This window comes from Muntiacus reevesi, chromosome 22, assembly GCF_963930625.1.
Source record: "Muntiacus reevesi chromosome 22, mMunRee1.1, whole genome shotgun sequence".
Classification (NCBI taxonomy): domain Eukaryota; kingdom Metazoa; phylum Chordata; class Mammalia; order Artiodactyla; family Cervidae; genus Muntiacus; species Muntiacus reevesi.
In genome coordinates, this window is record NC_089270.1 from 24143445 (window position 1) to 24162787 (window position 19343).

General features: G+C 45.8%; 1 protein-coding gene and 1 pseudogene across 4 annotated transcripts in view; one reads left to right on the forward strand and one right to left on the reverse strand.

The window, feature by feature from the left end:
- Positions 1–19343, reverse strand: part of SEPTIN11 (septin 11) — a 445529-nt gene that overhangs the window by 8450 nt on the left and 417736 nt on the right. For all 4 annotated transcript variants that reach the window (XM_065914205.1, XM_065914204.1, XM_065914206.1 and 1 more), the window contains exons 5-9: positions 15645–15806; positions 13079–13175; positions 11541–11709; positions 3177–3309; positions 2048–2235 (exon numbers count right to left, since the gene is read on the reverse strand). In XM_065914205.1, the coding sequence (XP_065770277.1) occupies positions 2048–2235; positions 3177–3309; positions 11541–11709; positions 13079–13175; positions 15645–15806 (749 nt within the window). The remainder of the gene's footprint in view (positions 1–2047; positions 2236–3176; positions 3310–11540; positions 11710–13078; positions 13176–15644; positions 15807–19343) is intronic.
- On the forward strand, positions 16682–18841 carry LOC136153052 (small ribosomal subunit protein eS24 pseudogene; annotated as a pseudogene).

Here is a 19343-nt window from a genome sequence, read left to right on the forward strand (position 1 = left end):
GAGAATGTATAAATAAGGCTAAAATAGAATTCACACACACTTCACATAAACTTGAAAAGCATTATACATGGCTAAGGCCCAAGGCTGGGAAGAAAATAACCTAAAACGTTCTAAAGGATAAGAAAAACCTCCTTACACGGAGAAGTCTGTTAATACACTCCTCCACGTTAATGAACATGGAGGCACGATGCTGATCAGCTCTTGGAATATTTATTGCTTAAAGGCACATCCAGTATAAGTGAGATATCCTTGGAACGATGCTGGTCTTTTATAAACATTTTTAGTCCTAAAATGTGTACCTTTATGCACTTTGTGCTTCAGGGTAAGAAAACTTGACTTTGGGTTACCTAAACCATGAGTCAGCAGCTTTTTTCTATTTCATTCATGCCTATAGATGTGTATACACACACACACGCGCGCGCGTGCACACACACACACACCCTATTTTTATCCTGGGTTGGTTTGGATCAACAAGGGTATGATGCCAAACGGCTTTCATTGTGTCTTCCCTAAAGGAATCACTAATCTCTGACTCTGCATGGGGATCATCACCATTGGTGACCGACACTGCCCCCAACTGTAGAGCTACTACAAAGCACGTTCTTCAACTGGATTATAATCTAGGCAGCTGTCAGGCTCAGAATTAATCCAGCATGACTCAATTTTCAGCCCCTGGAGTCCTTCCATCGCTTGGGTCTGTACCAACCCCATTCAATGCCACAGCTCACCTACACCGACTACCTTCTATTGCTTAGAACATCTGCTTGCTCCCTGCTCCCTTCACACGTTGCTTGCTGGCTCAGAGCGTGGAAAGTCAAGGTCTGCAGAGGAGAACTGCAAACTCTCTCTGCACGTCACTGGAACAGTGCATGTTGGTTTCTACCACAGGCAACGTAACAATATTCCTTGGGCGGGCAAGTCTGCACGACCGAGATGAAGTGAACACCTCACTACCTTGCTCACTGTCCACCGATCAGACTCGATGACCACGCAGGCTCCAGCCTGTCTGCCGTATTACATCTAAGAACCTAATTTTCTGCCTGCTCTAGTGTTTTGAGTGTTTACTTAGTTGTCAGCCTCTCCCCTGGCACCTTAGCATCTGAGTGTGGAGAGCAGGAATCCTGAAACACGCTGAGTTGTCTCCTTGCTGCCCTCAGAGGGCCGCATGTTAAACAAAGGAGGGTGGTACTCATGGGCTCCCTACCCAGCCGCCACTAAGGTTCTCTTCTAAGGTAACTTACTGACCACTGTGCTTACTGTCAGACCGACAATAATTGTCATAAAATGGCACCCTCGAGTCTTTCAGGTGATTTGCCATAATGCTCCAAAACACAGGAGAATTTCAAGGCAGGCCCCAATCTCCCACTGGCTTCAGGCCACTGCTGTTGGAATATCATAGGGAGTGACAACTCAGGAGCAGAGTCTGACCCCTCGGCACATTAAATCATGGCTATATTAAAAAAAATTCTTCTTTGTGTGTGTGGATACAGGTATGTCTTGAGAGCTGGTGGAAGTGTCTTAATGGGATGGGCATTTTGATTTCATTTTCACAATAAAACAATTCATCATCCTGTTCAGAGGAAAACTAGTGGCCACTGGCAGTTCTTCTGAATCTTTCATTTTGGGAACAAGACTGTCAATAACTGGCTTCTCAGGCCTTACAAGAGAGAATAGAAAAATAATTCTGACAATCATAATTTTAGGATGCTCTTTCATCAAGAGCCAGGATTGTCTCCAGAGAGTAGTGAAGAGAAATACACTGTCTTCTCGAGAGTCCTAGTGTGGGTGCAGAAGATGCTACTGGAGACGACAGGTGACTCCAGTCCTGATTGCTTGATCGTGTGGTCAAGTTTTAGACATGAGCATTTGAGTACCCTTTAGAAATACGTTAAAAACCTTTATCGTCTCCCCTGCATTGTAGAGAAAATACTTGCTTTTATCTTTCTGGTAACAGACCAGTTTCCAGTCTGCAAATGGGGAAAGTAGAGACATGCAAGAGGAATAAACTGTTAGAGAGCCCCGCTGCGTGGGGGTGACACCCGCTTACTTTTTCTTATCCTTGTCTTTCTTGGTTTGCTGGGCCCCAGACTGTTGGGCCTGGGACTGGAGCAACTGGGCGGCTGCCTTCTTCTTCTGGAAATTGTTCACCTCCTCCTCCAGCTCCTTCTTCTTATCTTCCACTTTCTTCTTCTCTTCTTGATGCGTCCGCTTGAGGAGGTCGAATTTCTCGTGGAGCTGGAAAGGAGAGGAAGAGAACAAGCTTGAGGGAGGGGCTGGGATGCTTGCTGGTCTAAGGCTGCTTGCATCTATTCAGAAACACACACGTGATGCTGCCTGTGGTCCAGATCCCAGAGGGTACCATCTAGGGCTGAGCCAGGCAGAGGTGTGAAAAGCATCCTGTGGAGCCCTGTGTTCTATTGAGACTTGGATCCTTTAGGACGAAGGGAAATCTCTGTGCAGTTTTTCAGATAATAAAATACATATTCATTGTAAAAAGCATAAAGAAGAAAATTAAAATCATCCATGCTCCTAGTAAGAAACTCACCTGATGTTAAGAGTAGTTCATTACTTCTCATCCTTTTCAAAATAGGTAATATATATTTACTTAGAGACTGACATAATGACTACAGATAGATGTATACATACTATTCAAATAGGAAGAGTATGTGGAGAAATTTCTGAACCTTGACAAAGTTTTAGGCAGATTTTGTATGCTTAAACTATTTTAAAGTGGTAATGATTTAGTGTGTTTGCTTAATTATTAGAAAGAACTTCCATATCAACAGTGATAGACCAAAAGCTCTAATTTGTGTTTTAAGATACTTCTCAAAATAAAACTAATATAATCAATAAATACTGCTTAAAAAAATTTTTTTAAAGAAATAAAAAAGAAATCTAGGAAGCAGTTACCCTGGCCTGGGTGGAACCACAAGGGCTTTGGGATCAGGCCTAGAGATCTAAGATCTAGCTTTAGTCTTGGCTTTGCTACTAAATAGGTAAGTGACTGAATAAACCCCTTAATCTTTAGGACACTCAGCGTTACCATCTGTGAAACAGGGATGAGACTGGCTGTCCTACTCTTCATACCAAGCTGATAGGCCACTCCTCTGATACAATACATGCATCAAGTGCTTATTTCCTCTGTGTCTCTCCTGGACACAGGACAGACGGCTCACCTCTTTCTCCGCCTCTTTAAGTTCAGCTTCTTTCTCCTTCACCCTCATGACAAACATCTGTCTCATCTCCTCTTCTTTCTTCTGAAGTTCTCCCAGAAATTCATTCCTTTTTGCTTCATATGTCTCCTGAAGACTATTCAAAAGTCACAAACCAAGGACAGTGTTGTGAAGTTGCATGATAAGAAATTTCAGTTCAGACAATTTCTACCCAACTGCTTCCTCAAGACAGATAAGGCTGCCACTTACCAGGTTCAGGGACACATAAAATGGCACCATCTTTTTTTTTAATTATGTGAGGATGAGAAAGACAAGCATATAGGAACCAGAGATGTGGCCGTAAGCATATAGCACTAACGTTGATGTTGTTTAGTCACTATCCTTTTGTGACCCCGTGGACTGCATGTAGCCCGCCAGGCTCCTCTCTCCATGGGACTTCCCAGGTAAGAATACTGGAGCGGGTTGCCTTCTCCTTCTCCAGGGGATCTTCCCCACTCAGGGATCAAACCCGAGTCTCTTACACATTGGAAGGCGGATTCTTTACCAGTGAGGCACCAGGGAAGCCCCTAGCACTAATGGGATGTCTCTTACTGACCAAGCCGTCTGCTGTGCATACTCACAGGGGCAGCCTGGGCGGGCCAGTGTCTCCTAGATCAGTACCAGGCGGTCAGTGAAGACATGATCAGAATTTTAGAAGGTGGAGGGGGTGTGGGAAGAGACACGCATGGGCACTAGAGCCGACAGAGCCATCGGCTGATCTGGGGTTCACAGCAGTTTACTGACCCATCTGAGCAAAGGCACAGCCTCTTGGCTCAATGTTCTCTACATAAATGTGCATACAATGCCTTCCGGGGATACGATTATGGGAGGTGAATGTGGGCAGGCCGAGGAAAGCATCTGACATAACATTAGTGCTGGATAAATGTCATCTCCCCCACTCAGCTCCTTCCAACCCCCAGTTCAGAAAACAGACTCAGTGAACCATTTAAAGAGACAAGACTATGTTTAAAGATATTATAGAAAATTACTACTCTTCAAGTGATATTATGAATTGTAAATAGAGCAGGGAGGAGTTTTACTTTTATTTTAAACCTCATCCACCTCCTGACTGTCTACAGAACTTAGGGCCCGATATTTTAAAGCAAATGCCATGGACTCAGTTTCACCTCCAAATCAGAACAAATATATTTACAGAAAAAGCACCGTTGGTGACACAACCTAGAAAGACAGACACCCACACAAACAGAGAAACATTTGTGGGTAAATTATTATTTCTAGCTCTCCCTTGAACTAGCCCTAGAACAAGAGTTGTTATAGTAACACAAGTCTACAGAACTGTCCACCTTTACCCAGGGACCAATTTCATCCATAGAGCTGGTTCCAAAATGAAAAGCACCTGTGGATGACCCCAGGCTCCATGCAGAGCCACCCCAGCATCCACACTTGTCCATGTCAAAGGAGAAAAAGGACATACAGGTGAAGGGTGGGAGGGGGGAAAACAGCAACATACTTACAAATGTCTTAATTAGGATTGTTTCTATTTCTATAATCAGTGCTTTTACTGGCTGCTGAAAAATAAGTTCTCCCGCCTTCAAGAATATCAACACTACCCAGTAAAGGACAATTACCAGTTTCAAGTTTCTGGAGATACATTTGGCTTTCACATTATCTTAGAACAAAAAAGTAAGCGTAGCCAACATTAACAGCAATATTTGGACTTGACATTTAAGCTATACAGCCACAGATAAGAGAAATGAATGGATAATAAAGGTACAAAATAATCTTAAAATTTTATTTTCTTTGCTAGCTTCCAATAAACTCAACACCATTACTTGGGGTAAGAATTGCCAAAGGCAGAGGATGACTTGTCCCTGCTATTAAATTTTGGGAGGGAACCCAGTGTTTGTTGATTTTAAGATAATGAATACGTCTCCCTTTCCTAACAAGCAGTGGAACACCCATTGGGTTCGCCAAAGTTTCATTTGGGTTCTTCTGTTAAGATGTTAGAAAAAAATCCAAATGAACTTATTGGCCAAGCCAATATTACAGAAACACTACCAAGAAACATGACCCAAAATGTGTTCCAGAGACCACTAATTTCAAGAAATCTTCAAAAGAAGGGATCCCAGGTTGAAAGAACAAAAGGAAAGTGCATTGTGTGACCTTGACCTCTCTTTAGGAGAGCCCCAGAGTGCAGGGGCTCCCAAGCCCTGCAGCATGTCAGCATTGCCTGGGCAGGTTTTATTGGACTTTTCTAAACTCCACTCCTGGAGATGTTGGCTCAGGATGTCCAGCGAAGGCAAAGCGATCTCTGTACTTCTTAACTGGTTCCAGGTGACTGGACAGTAACTAGTCTGCCAACCACAGCTTGTCTTAAGCGCTCTGAAAAGGCCTTTAGTTTAAAAACAAAACAAAAACCTGTTTAAGCTGATTAACTTAGAGCCCCCCAAATCTGTTTAATCATGGAGAGTTTTGTTAAGTGACCCACAAGGCGAATCTCCTTTGGGTAACACTACTCGGAATTCTGAGAACTCTCAGAATGACTCTGCCTTCGCCAGTCCCAGACACAGCCTAGCCTGGGCTCCCGTTTCAGGAGATCCATTTTCAAACTGAGTCATGACCCAGTCGAGAGTCTTAACCCATCTGTTAAAAGAAAAGGTTTAGAGACTAGGACAGAAAAAAACAGAATGCAGTGCAAACATGAAGAGTAGATATTGTTTCATGAAATGTGTATATTGAACCATGACGCAGAACATATTTCATAGTGAAGTTTGCAGCCCCAAGTTGGAAAACACGTATCCCAGAGAAAGGATAGAATGATGCTACTACAGCCAGACGATCTGAACACCAGCTGCTTATGAGATGGCTGCATCTGGGGATGGGAAGCGGCTCTGGAGCTCTGACACTGGAAATGACAAGCAACATGTTGAAAGAGAAACCCTACTCCAAGGAGTCCAATGCAGTAAATTTCTTAGACGTGCATCCACAGATGACACTCCCCAGGCACCTGCAGAAATCCATGTGTGACTGAGAGACACTGGACACCCTCCCCAATGCCTCCAGCCAGTGACCCCCAGTCTAGAAGGAACTGGCCCTATAGCATCCACTCAGATACCTACGGGGATTTTGCAATTTTTAGCTCGTCTAACTTCCTTTGTAATTGTACTTACTAATACCCTTTTCCAAGGGGAGAAGTGAACAATATTTTCATGAGGCTTTAAGCCAGCTTGAAACACAGGCTTTTCTCATTTTCTCTCAGCAGCTCTGGGTAGAAGATGGCTCTGCCCACAGAGGTCAAGGCAGAGGAGAACAAGCGCTGACACTCCAGCCCATCCTTCACTCAGCAAAGTCACGCAGCACGGCTCTCACCCTGCCACGCCTCGTGGACCAGCAGGGGAGGGCAGGCTGGAGGCCCACACGTCACCGGGTTAGTGGAGGAAATTACACACGAAAATGTGTCATCCTAACCACACAGTGAAGCGGGTATTACTATCACCACCCATTTCATAGACGGAGAAACTCAGACACAGAGGAGCTTAGTAAACTGTGCACGTCACACAATGAAGAAATGACAAGAGCTGGGGCGTGCACCTCGGCCACCTAGCTAGGGTGGGAGCTCACCCCCCATGGCCGGAGAAGCGAGGCCTTGGTGCTCCTAAAAACAAGTAAGTCTCCGGGGACTGAAAACTGTGTGACCTCGAGAGAAGGGCAGTAAAGAGCACTATATATGACCTGACAGGTAGAGGGAAGGAGAAGGTGGCGTTTGGAGGTGTGCAAGGAGTGCTGGGAAGAGGGCAGTGGCGTCCCAGGAGACGAGCGGCAGGGACAGGACCCATCCCCTCTTCTGTGCAACATCCCGCCCCCACTTCCTCCCCAAATGCCAGCCAGAAAGGGGCCCAGGTATGGGGGACCCGAGTCCTGGGAAGGCACGGGTGCTCTGGCTGGAGAGAAGCATGTGCTCCAAGGCTGCAGGGCAGCGTGGAAAAGATGCGCACCAGAACAAGCAGGAAGGGACCTCCCTGGCAGTCTCCAAGCTCCCAATGCAGGGGGCCCAGGTTCGATCCCTGGTCAGGGAACTAGATCCTACATGCTGGAACTAAGACCCGGTGCAGCCAAAATAAACATTTTTTTAAAAAAGAAAAAGCAGGTTGACACCTGGAGATGTGAATGCATAGTGACAGAAAGATTCTGCCACAAGACAAAAGACACACAACTCTGAATGCGGGCAGGTTGAAGGACAGTGCCGGGCAGAGACTTGGCTTCTGTGCCTGGGACTCACTTCCAAGGCTCAGATGTGGCCTGGCCCTGTGCTCCCCTGGCTCCTGGTTTGGTGTAATACTCAGGGGAGCCGGCACTCATGAGCCTCGGCTTTACAGACCTCTGTTTTATGAACACGTGGTACAAACAGAAGTGGCGCCCAGAGGGAAGGATGGCCTTCACTGCACACCCGGAAAGGAATCCTCTACTTCAAGAACACAAAAGCCTGGAGCCCTTCACTGATACTCCTCCACCCTCACCCTAAATGCACAGGGAAAAAATGTCTTTTATGAGCATCCAGGCGTGATGACTTCGATGGTGAAATTCCAGGAAATCCCTCAAATTAACTGTGGCTTTTGCTTCTTCTTAACTGTGTCACTGTTCACGCAGTGGACCCTCAGGGTCAGGCCCACAGGAAGTGCTCAGGAGGCTGGAAACTCCTCCAGGAGAGAGACTGGGCACTTCGTAAAGTGGTGGTTTCCAAGGAGAGGAAAACCAAGTTCCTTTCACCTTACAACCTGCCAAGACTTGTGATTTCAGAGTTGACTTTTGCATTCCAAGGATCTTCCCTGTACCAAGAGGGCCACCTGAGGTTGAGTGAGTGGGTCTCTAAGAGGAGAAACTGCTTCCAGGGTTCCCAGGAACCGCGGTGGTAGAAGGTGTTTATTTTTAGAAGATCTGTTTCTATTTTTTATTTTCTTATACAGGGGAAAGAGTAAAGGCCTTGGTGATACAGATATATTGGGTTGGCCAAAAAGTTCATTGGGATTTCTATACCATCTTACATAAAACCCAAATGTTTTGGCCAACCCAGTATTATATATTTCCTGCTTTTTTGTCCTCAAAAAGGAACCCTCAGGCCAGTAGAAATGGAACCAAATGGGGAGGGGGAGATGTGTGAATAAAGCATGTTCTCTCCAAATCTCAAGGAACCTCCATCACCGGATCGAGAGGCCGGTGCAGTGGGCTGGACCCAGCTCTGCCAGGCCAGGCAAAGCCAGCTGGACCCACCCACAATGCTCCTCGTGGCGGGCACTACCCTGGCCTTGCAGGAGAAACTGTTGTTCAAATGCAGAGACAGGGGCAGCAGCAGGAAACCCTCACCATCCAGGGGCCTGAGTTACAGACTCCAAATTCCAGAGTTAAAAAGAACACAGCTGTGCTGAACGCTTAACATTTGGGGACGTAAACTACCTCTAACATATTTAGGAAATAGTCACATGCAGTCTAACTTCTGCAAGCAGCTCACTGGCTCCAAGTGATGATCTAGTAGTCTAGGGGCTGCCAAATTAGAGCCTGAGGGGGAAATCTGGCCCCTCCTGTTTTTCTAACTACAGTTTTATTGGAACACAGCTGAGAAATGGAATATTTCCTGCCATATTAGAAAACAACGATGTCACAGTCATCAGCGATTAGTCTTTCAAGGTGAGCTGGTGCGCCCTGAGGGAACTCAGGAAGAATACCTGCGATCCAGCAGCCATCAGACTGCAGCCACTCCCCGCTGTGAGCCCCAAGGGAGCTCCGGATGTGAAAAACACAGGGTACTGGCCTGGGACGGCCAAAATGCAAATGAGAGGGACGGCTTCAGTGAGTCCAGGCTCTTGCATCTTCCCATACACAGAGAAGCACTAAATTCCTTCACTTGGGTTATCTGGTTTTCTTTAATTAACAATGATCAGTTCAGACTACCTGCCCTTTGTGGCAAAACTTCCATATAAGCTGATGGATCCTTCCCTGGTCTCCTCAGAGCAGTTCTTTCAGGGTTACCTGAGATGCTGTCTCCTGGGCTTGAAGTCTTAAAAAGTCCCACCACACATTAAAACATAACCCTCCACTTTTAGGATGTGAGTATCTTTGTTACAGCCACGCAACCACACGTGTTCTTTTAGTTAGGGTCGCTGGCTGCTTTCATCCTAAAACGGTGGAAATGAATGATTAGACAGTGACTACACGGTTCATAGAACCTACCACATTTATTTCCTGGGTGGCACATTCTGGAAAAAGTACTCCTACTAGATCTTACTGTGCCCTGATCCAGCCCAACTCCTCATTTTACAGATAAAGAACCTGAGGCCCAGACAAGTTAAGAAGTCTGGTGGTAGCAGGACCAAGACCTGAACCCAGACTGATGCCCCCTCACCCTTCAACGCTGCCCAGGTTTGAATGAGGGTGGAGGCACATGGGTCCCGTTGTTCTGCGGTTCCTTCTGTTCCATGTCTATGGGGATGACATAGACATAGACATCCCCCCCCCCCCCCTGCAGAGGGGAGGGATGAGCAGAGAAAAAAAATCTATGAAAAAATAAAGATGGCCTCTGCCACTATCAACTACCATTTTCCTCCAGCTTATTAAGCAGAGCAGGCTTGACTTGCTGAGGCTATTTTAGGGTCAAGTTTCTATAAAGGCAGCCTACTCCAGTATTCTTGCCTGGAAAATCCCATGGACAGAGGAGCATGGTAGGCTACAGTCCATGGGGTCGCAGAGTCGGACATGACTGAGTGACTTCACTTTTCTATCAGCTGAACCTGTATACACAAAAAGGGATCCTCTATACTGCCTCAGAAAGCACATTCATGTGGCTGAAGAGGGTCAGTTTCACAAGCCCCCAGGGCAGGACTAAATGGTGCAAACCTGGCTAAAAGTGAACATCTCAGTTAGAAGTCCTTTGTCTGGGGTCTCCATTCACTCTCGCAGGATACACAGGAGCTCTGTCCCAGGAAACCAGCCCAGATCTCACAAAACTATCTCTAAAGCGATTCCAAGAAAATAACCTCCTCCCATCCGAAAGGCAGCTCAGATCCCAGGGACAGAGTCTGCCCACACTGCACGCAGGCGGCCTCGGGCACACTGTGGGAGGCAGATGTGTGGCCAGCCGGCTCCTAGACATCCAAGTGTGAGTTACCGGTCAGCCAACAAAGCAAAGGAAAACAGTCTTTGCCAAGGAACTATGGCCCCCAATTGGTAAGCCACAGAGCAGACACCTCGTATCACCTCAACTCAAGTCCCCTTTAAGAAACTACAAGAGGGACTTCTCTGGTGGTCCAATGGCTGGGAGTCTGCCTGCCAGTTCAGGGGACGCGGGTTCAATCCCTGGTCTGGGATGATCCCACATGTCTCAGGCCAACAGGTCCTGAACCTGTTCAGGCAACTACTGAACCGGAGTGGCCCAACTGCTGAAGCCCGTGAGCCTAGAGCCCGTGCTCCAAAACAAGAGAAGTCACCGAAATGAGAAGCCCGTGAACTGCAACTTGAGAGCAGACCCCGCTCAATGCAACTAGAGAAAGCTGGTGTGCGGGAACAAAGACCCAGTAGAGTCATAAGTCAGTAAATAAATACAAATTTAAAAAGAAATCATATGAGTTTAGTATGGAAAAGTGATTCTCTCCTGTACCAGGAGGTGGCAAATCTAGCCCAGCAGCCCCACCCTCTCTGCCTGGCTGACCCTTCCCCACCACTGGGTTCTGACCGGGCCTGGCCTTTGCTGAGCCACTAATTCTCTAGCACACCAAGCCTGGGATGCAGAAGCCCACGGGGATGCAAAGTCAGACACGACTTAGCGACTGAACGACAGCAACAAAACTCTACGTTAAGCTCCACACTTCACATTGTGCCTCTTCACCTCCATCCATCAACGGTGTGGGGAAATACACAACAAACGTTCTGTAAGTTATTCCCTTTCCTGCTCACTCGTGTCCTTAGAATTGTATGGATTCACTGAAATCTAAGAGCGCTTCCAAAACAGGACTGCTGGCAAGGTTCAACCTTAAATCTGGCTGGCCAAAACGAACAGCAACACCTTTATAAAGGCCTGGACCAGGTTCTATGCTTGTGTGAGTATAACAGGGTTCAAAACTCATGCCCATCACTTTCAACTTGGGCAGGTTGCGGACACTCTCGGGGCCTTCGCTTCCTCGTCTGTAAAATGAGGATGCAGTAATGACACCAGGTGCATCAGTTACTTGAGATGGTGCAAGTGGTTATCGCAATGCCTGGCAATACATGCTACTAATCTGCCCTCACCTGCCCACCCCCCGCATGTGGGTATCTCAATCCAGTGAGTGTTTCTGTGAGACTGCTGCCGGGGCAGCTGACTGCTAGGAGCCCACGTACCTGAAGGGCTTGCTGTCCGGGTCGGTGTCCTTGAAGCCCATCTCCTCGAGCTTACAGCGCCGATACAGCTCATAATGGCGGGTATGTGTCTGCTCTCGTAAATCTTCCATGTTCACACGGATCAGCATCTCTCGGAGTTTCACAAAGTCACAGTGGTTTTCATTCTCCACTGCGAGAGATGGGGAAGAAGGCAGGGAGGGTTCTCAGCAGCCATGTCATCAAGACCCAAAGTGATGCTTCTAAGATGTTGTTACCATGGCTACTGAAACCTCTGAGGTCTCAAGGTCATCCGAGGATCCTCTACTGGATCCTCCTTCCACCCCTAACACAGACAGGATTTCTGACACCGGTGATGACTGTGCCTGATGACGAGGGTGATGACTGCTGAGGGCAAGGCACCCTGGGAGGAGCTCTGCAAACACTGTCTCGACTCTGTAACAGTTCTGCCAAGCAGACTATGTGACTCCTGCCCCCCAGATGCAGAGCGTGCTTCTGATGAGCAGACTGACCTCCCAGACAGATGGAGCAGAGTGAACATCCAGACCTTGTCATATCTGGTGATTTCTACTCCTCCATGCTGTCGGGACCTATACAAGGCAGCTTTTACGTACCAGTTCCTTTAATTTTACCAACAACTTGTTGCTGTTGTTCGGTCACTGAGTCATGTGACTTAGTGTAGTCATGTGGACTACAGCCCACCAGGCTCTCCTGTCCTTTACCATCTCCTGGATTTTGCTCAGATTCATGTCCATTGAGTCAGTGATGCCATCTAACCATCTCATCCTCTGCCACCCCCTTCTCCTTTTGCATCACCAATATCAAGAACGTCTTCTTATTGCAGAGAATTTAGGAAGATTCATAAACACTAGAATTTTCCTATAAGTCTTCAAAGGTACTGTGCTTTCTCAGTTCTCATAGATTTACTGCCTTTATTCAGAACAAGAGGACTGATAAATCTTAAACTGCTGAAGGGACTTTCTTTGCGCAGCCACTGACATAATCCATAGCACTGGATAACCTCCTTCACAACACACAAGGGCAAGGAGCAGAATCAGACACCTTGCCCAACAAAGTGACACAGGAAAAAACGTCTTCAGGTTAGCAACTGTGGTCATGTCCCCGAGTGCCAGCTACAGGTCACTTATTCCCATAACTCTCAGATACTGACTGAGAAAACATTTCATTAGAAGACAATTTCTCAGGAGATAATGGAGAAACAAGTATCATCTTGTCTGCGAGAAACTTTTTGCAGCCTTCTGATACTTGGCTGATGAAACTGGTTCAGACTCCCAGGGAAGAACTCTCTTTGCTCAGGAATTTATAGCAAATTCCCCACACCACCCAGCATTCCTGATGGCTGCCTCATGGGCACAAAGGCTCTGCAGACACTTCTCTCTGTTGCGTTCCGGCCTCCCCATTTCTTTCTTTCCTCCAGGACTGCCAGCGGCCCCCTTCCACCCTCTCATGTCGAGTCCCCGCATGGTCACTCTGGGGGTGACAGCTGAGGAGCGCCTTCCCCATGATGCCCATGTACATACCCTGCACCACACCCCAGGGGTACTGCCTGGCCTTTGCCATCTTGTTGCCGATCTTCACCTCTTCGGTGCTGCCGACTACTGCAAAAGGGAGGTGGACCTGCCAGCAACAGAGGACAGAGCGGTTACCCTCCCCAGGCGGCGAAGATGGGCCCCCGCTGCCTCCACACGCCCGCTCCTCCCGCAGGCGTCTCCTTGGGGCGAGAGAAAAGGCAGAATGAAGGCAGAGGAGGGAGGGGGCTGACAGCTCAGTGGAGGCAGGTGTCATGGATCCGACGCCCCTGCAACCAGCTACCGAGGCTCTGACGTGGGTGAGACTCCAGGGAGGCTGGAGTCTTTACAATTATATACATGGTAAGTCAGGGACCTCCAGTTCCTGACAGCAGCCGCTGATCCATGTGGTTACAGAGCACTTGACAGGCGGCTGGTAAGATGAAGACATTTTTAATTTTATTTACTTTTAATTCATTTCCACTTAAAAGGAAGCAGTGTGAAACAGTTTTCCCTTAATTACAACTTTATGGTTTTGGTAGGACTGCACTTCACTTGGCATCAAATTCAAATCTTCTTAAAAAAAAAAAGAGGAAGAAGCAGTTATGTCAATGTGGACATAAACATGAAGGAAAATTATCTTTTTTGTACTTATTTCATATTGAAAAACTTTGACGTATGTGAGGAGTCAGTTAGGTAGGTGTCCAAGTTGCGATGTATGTAACTGTAAAATGTACATTGGGGAATTCCCTGGTGGTCCTGTGGTTAGGACTCTGAGGTTTCATTGCCATGGCCTGGGTTCAATCCCTGGTCAGGAAACTAAGATCCTGCAAGACTCGCAGTGCAGGCAAAAAAAGACGAAAATTAAATAAAACAAAATACACACACACAAATGATATTTTTGATATACTAGGTTAAATAAGTTCTTAAATTTATCTTTTTACTAAAATGTGGCTATTGGAAAATTTTAAATTCCTTGTGTGGCTCATTCTATATTTCTATTGAACAGCATTGCTTTTGACAGTTGATCACTGCACAAAACTCAAGTGAGAAAATGACTGGCTCAGGCCTTGCACCCAGACTTACCTTGAGCAGAGATGCTATGTAAGACACCTGGCTGTACCATGCTCTGTGCCACGTTGATTTATTTGGTAACTATGGCTACATTCTGGGGAGAAAACAGTGATTCTTTTTCCTATTAGCAGGTAAGAGTAACATTTTAAATGGCTGCTCTGTGATTGATTGCTGATAAATAATTAATCAGCAACTATTTACTGATTTACTACTCCCTGATGCAGGGTCCTTCTGCTACAGATAAACTGAGAAAGATGATGCTTTTAAAGCTGAATCCTCTCCCACAGAGAGCTTGGCAGAACCCTTGGCCCAGGCTGCTCACGTGCTACTCTCTCTGGAGCTCATGGTACTTATATTTTCTAGTTGATTTCACACTGTGGAGGAAGGGAAGAAAGCACATCTTCTTCCCCAGCGTTTGGAACTGCAGAGTGTTCCCTTGAGTTGAGGGCAGCAGGACCCTTGCAGCCCACACTATGATGTCACGACCTAGGAACCACCTGCTCCATTGGCGCTGATGGACAGAAGCTGCCCCTATCCCCTAGGATAACCTTTCCTTCACACGCTCTCATGGCCGTTTCCTAGGAAGCATCTCTCTTGGATTTCTTCCAAGGATTCCAGACCCTTTACTATTCTGGCCACAGAAGCATGACAGCCAGAGGGGCCCACACAACTCAGGGTGACCAGACCCGGGTGGAGCAGAGCTGACTAACCTCTGCAGGAATGAGATCCTTCAGTGCTAAAGGCAACAATTTTCCAGAGAAGGAAAATATTATATTCCCTTCCAAAGTCCTGGTCATGGTGGGGATGACTGGAGGGAGATGTTCCTCCCTAAGTGATAACAGCCCTATCTAGAAGTGATATGCTGAACAGACGGAGGAAGAAGCAGTTCTGAGGAATTACTCTCATCTCCTAACTGTGATGGCAAACAGCACAAATCTGGTTGAAATTTCGGTTAGGTTGAGATCTCAGTGTTACTATTCACTAGATGGCTTTTACCAAATTATTTAGTTCTCTAGATAAGCTTCAGTATGACTTTCTTTGTATAAAATGTCCACAACAGGCAAATCTATAGGGACAGGGAGGTATAGACTGGTGGTTGTCAATGTCTGTATGTGTGTGTGTGCTAAGTCACATCAGTCTTGTCCACCTCTTTGCAACATTATGGACTATAGCCCGGCAGGCTTCTCTGTCCATGGGATTCTCCAGGCAAGAATACTGGAGTGGGTTGCCATGCCCTCCTCTAGGGGATCTTTCCAACCCAGGGATCGAACCTGCATCTCTTGCGTCTCCTGCATTGGCAGACAGGTTCTTTACCACTAGCGCCACCTGAGAAGCCCCTACGGATGGCTGGGATGGTTAGAAGGCTGACATCTGAAAGGTACACAGTTTCTTTCTGGGGTGATGAAAATGTTCTAAAATTGATTATGGCGATAGTCACACAATTCTGTGAATACTAAAAACCACTGCACCATCATCACTTGATGGTCCTTACGTGAGGACTTACACTCATCGTTGCATTAATCTCTGCCACCGTTTCTTCATCTGTAGGGAACTGATAGATCTGGACTCCATTGCTGACTAGTTCACTCATGATCTTACTCTTGAATTTGTGCAATTCATTCTTGGCAATGGTGTCAGCTTTTGCAATTATTGGAATGATGTTCACCTGTAAACCAAACACAGCCATTTTTATTTAATTCCAACAGAAGAAAAACAGACAAATGAATAAAATATAGAAAACATAGAAATGGAAATTGTACGACTTCACTTAGAAAATAGAGATGATATTAAAAATTGCACTTTCTACCTAGATGCAAAATTCAGAAGATATGCGATAATCTTTTAATTCCATCTCTGAACACTTTACTTCCTCCCATCTGGCACTGAAAGATAGCATCCTTGTAATTTCCTCTTCTGTGCCACCTCATTCTTCCTTACGGTGTAAAAGGAAGTGTTACTCTATGACAAAGAACGATAACAAAGAAGCCTGTTCTTTCAGTAACCAGCCACTCCTCTGGGACTCCTCCCAGCTCCTTTAGAAGCTTGATTTTTGCAAGTTTCTAACAGTCCAACACCAAGGTTTTCAGTAGTTAGAATAGTAGAACATGCAGCTCTATAAGGATAGCATCCTTTCTTTCTTCTGATGACCTTAAAACTGCTAGGAGCAGGGAGCCTAAACATTAACCAAAACAAAAATGGTTTCACCTACTTTTAAATTTTTCAAAATCACATTAACTAATTCTCTCAAGAACCAGCTTCTATCACATTACTCTGTGCCAGAATGAGACCTAGTACCAAAGACAAAACTCACTTTCAGAGGATCGGATACAGAGAACTCAGGATTTGACAACAATGGCAGAAAGCCCAGGACGAGGACTGAGGGCCCTCCAGCTCAAGCGCTAAAGCCCAAGGTGGGCCACTCTTCTCCCAGCTTGCCCCAGCACTGTCCATAAGGCACATTTTAAAAAAATAACTTCCTTCCACTCCCTGCTCAGTACAAAGGTTTCAATAAGATGCTATTGACATCTGATACTGAAGACCATGTGCTTCACCCAGGTCAGCTGGAAAGGGAACAGAAAGTGGTCCCAGCCAGAGAAAAGAGAAACTTCTGAGCGGTTTTCCGGGTCATGTCCGCATTCCTTTGCTTCTCCTTTTATCCCAAGAGCCAAATCAAAAATAAACCAGAATGAGATGACCCACTGATGGAAAAAACCTATTCTTCCCTATTCCTCAACCCACTCCTCACCTTATCAAGCGTGGGCTTCCTCCAGCAAGTTGCAGGCCGAGGCAGACATCACTGAGGATTAGTGAATGTCTGAATCAGGACCTGGGCAACAAATTCCCCTGTTTTTCATATTGGCTAACTTTTGTGCACATTTGGTATTCAGTTAATCAACATGCACAAAATGGCAGAGGTCCATACTTTCCTTGCCAATTTGATGAGAGTAGACAGAAGAACCAAGCAAATTTAGATTTAAAATCTCTTCTTCAGAGGCAGGTGCTTGGAAATCTTTTCTGAAATTATCATATGTTTGCCTTAATTCTTTACTTGACTTGTACCAACAAACCTTTGGCAAAATCATTTTCAAATTCTCTCCAGCATTCTATCTCCACAATAACAGTAGTTCTTTGAAAGCAGTTGAATCTGCTTTATAGTGATGGTTTTGTTTTTATTAGCTGCATTTGCCTTTCCTTTCCCCTTTGAAATCAACTCTAGGAAGCATAATCCTATTGTTGGATATCACCCTGATGGGGTCTACAAGCTCTGCCGCAGTGAGGAAGCCACCTCCCTCTGCCTGCCTCCCAGCCCTGCTTTCAAGGGCCTGACAGTGCAGGGAGCAGGGTCCCCCTGCCCAGGACCCCGCACCCTCAATGGCTCACTGCAGCTGAGATGAGAAGAGGGAAGGTTTCTCTTCACTCTCCCAAGCATACTCCACCTGCAGGAGTCCTTTCTGGCTGGTAGAATATGTTTGTGTAAAGCAGTGTGCCTGTGCAGGCTGGGGCCTGGGGAGCCTGGCGTGGTGTCAGCATGCGGGCCTCCTGTGGGCTGGTTCAGGCAGAGGCCTTGGGGACAGGCGGATCTTCTCAGCAGTCTCTATTATGTCCCTCCGGGGAGAAAGCATCCTTTAAACAGAGCTGTTGGGACAGAAAATAACACCCAACAAAGCCCCGTAAAGATACTAAGACTTGTTACTGATCTCAAAAGCAGGTTAGAATCTAAGTGGAAACACTAGAGTGGAATTCTGTGGTTGTTCTTATTGCCATTTGCTGCTTCTTTATTTCACAATGTATTGTCTTCCTACTTATTTCAAAATGGAAAATCAAATTAGTCGTCAAGTACGTCATCAAATGCAGTCAAACTTAGCAGCCCCTTCTCTCAAATGTTGTGAAGGACAGAGGTTATACATGTGCAAAGATCAGGGGTCAAACACAATCTGAGACACTACTTCTTTTGAACACAGGGTACAGATCTGTTTTAAAATCTAAGAAGTTAGACCAACCTTATCAAAAAGATAAAAAAGTAACAGTTTTTAAAAAAAATGTTTAAACTTTAAGTTAAAGTCAAGCCTATATAAACCCTTCAAAGAGAGGTTTAAAGCAAGTTTCTTTAAAAACATAAATCATGAATTATTGTTCAATCTCCCTAAATTTAACCCTTCCTATGACCCTTTAAGGTGTCTCCTCTATACGATTCCCCAACCCTCAACAGAGCACACACCAGTGCTAATTTAAGAACTGAAGAGCTCTTTTCCTCCCTGGCTGCTTGAAGATCAGCTGTCATCACGAATGACACAGCAACTATCCAGACCAGTAAGTTCACGACCAACCAGCTACTTCAGCGGAAATGATGTCCTTCACCCTGGAAAGACAACAGTCCCTAAGACAGAAATTCAGGAAAAACTGGCCAAAATGTCCAAGACCAAATGTCATCTTTGTATTTGGATTCAGAACCCATTTTGGTGATGGTAAGACAACTGGCTTTGGCATGGTTTACCATTCCTTGGATTATGCGAAGAAGAATGAGCCCAAACACAGGCTTGCAAGACATGGCCTATATGAGAAGAACAAGACCTCAAGAAAACAGTGCAAGGAACACAAGAACAGAGTGAAGAAGTCAGGGGGACTGCAAAGGCCAGTGTTGGCACTGGCAAAAAGCAAGCTGGAGACTGGACGACAGAAGGAGTCAAGATTCTGCAATGACTGTATCTGCGGTGATTGTACAGATTTTTCATGAAAGAGAAAATAAATGAAGATCTCTTACATGAAAAAAAAAAAAAACCACCAAAGATACTTCGTAATAAGTTACATAATTTTGCTTTGTCCTAATATCCAGAGGTTTTGAAACATTTTTTTTCATACTGTTAAACCTTATGGTTCTGTAAGCCAGTGAAAAGAAATACAGGGTGAGGAAGGAGAGGTGGGGATGAACAGGTGGAGACTTCTAGGGCAGTGAAACTACTCTATTTGATACTCTAGTGATAATTACATGTCATTATAAATGTGTCCAAGCCCACAGAATGTACAATATCAAGAGTGAACTCTTGTATAAACTATCGACTTGGGGTGACCAGGATGTGTCAATGTAGGTTTTTTGATTGTATTAATAACAAATGCACCATCTTGGGGGGGGATATTGGTAATAGGGGGCTATGCATGTGCAGAGCAGGGAATCTATGGAAAATATCTGCACCTTGCTCTTAAT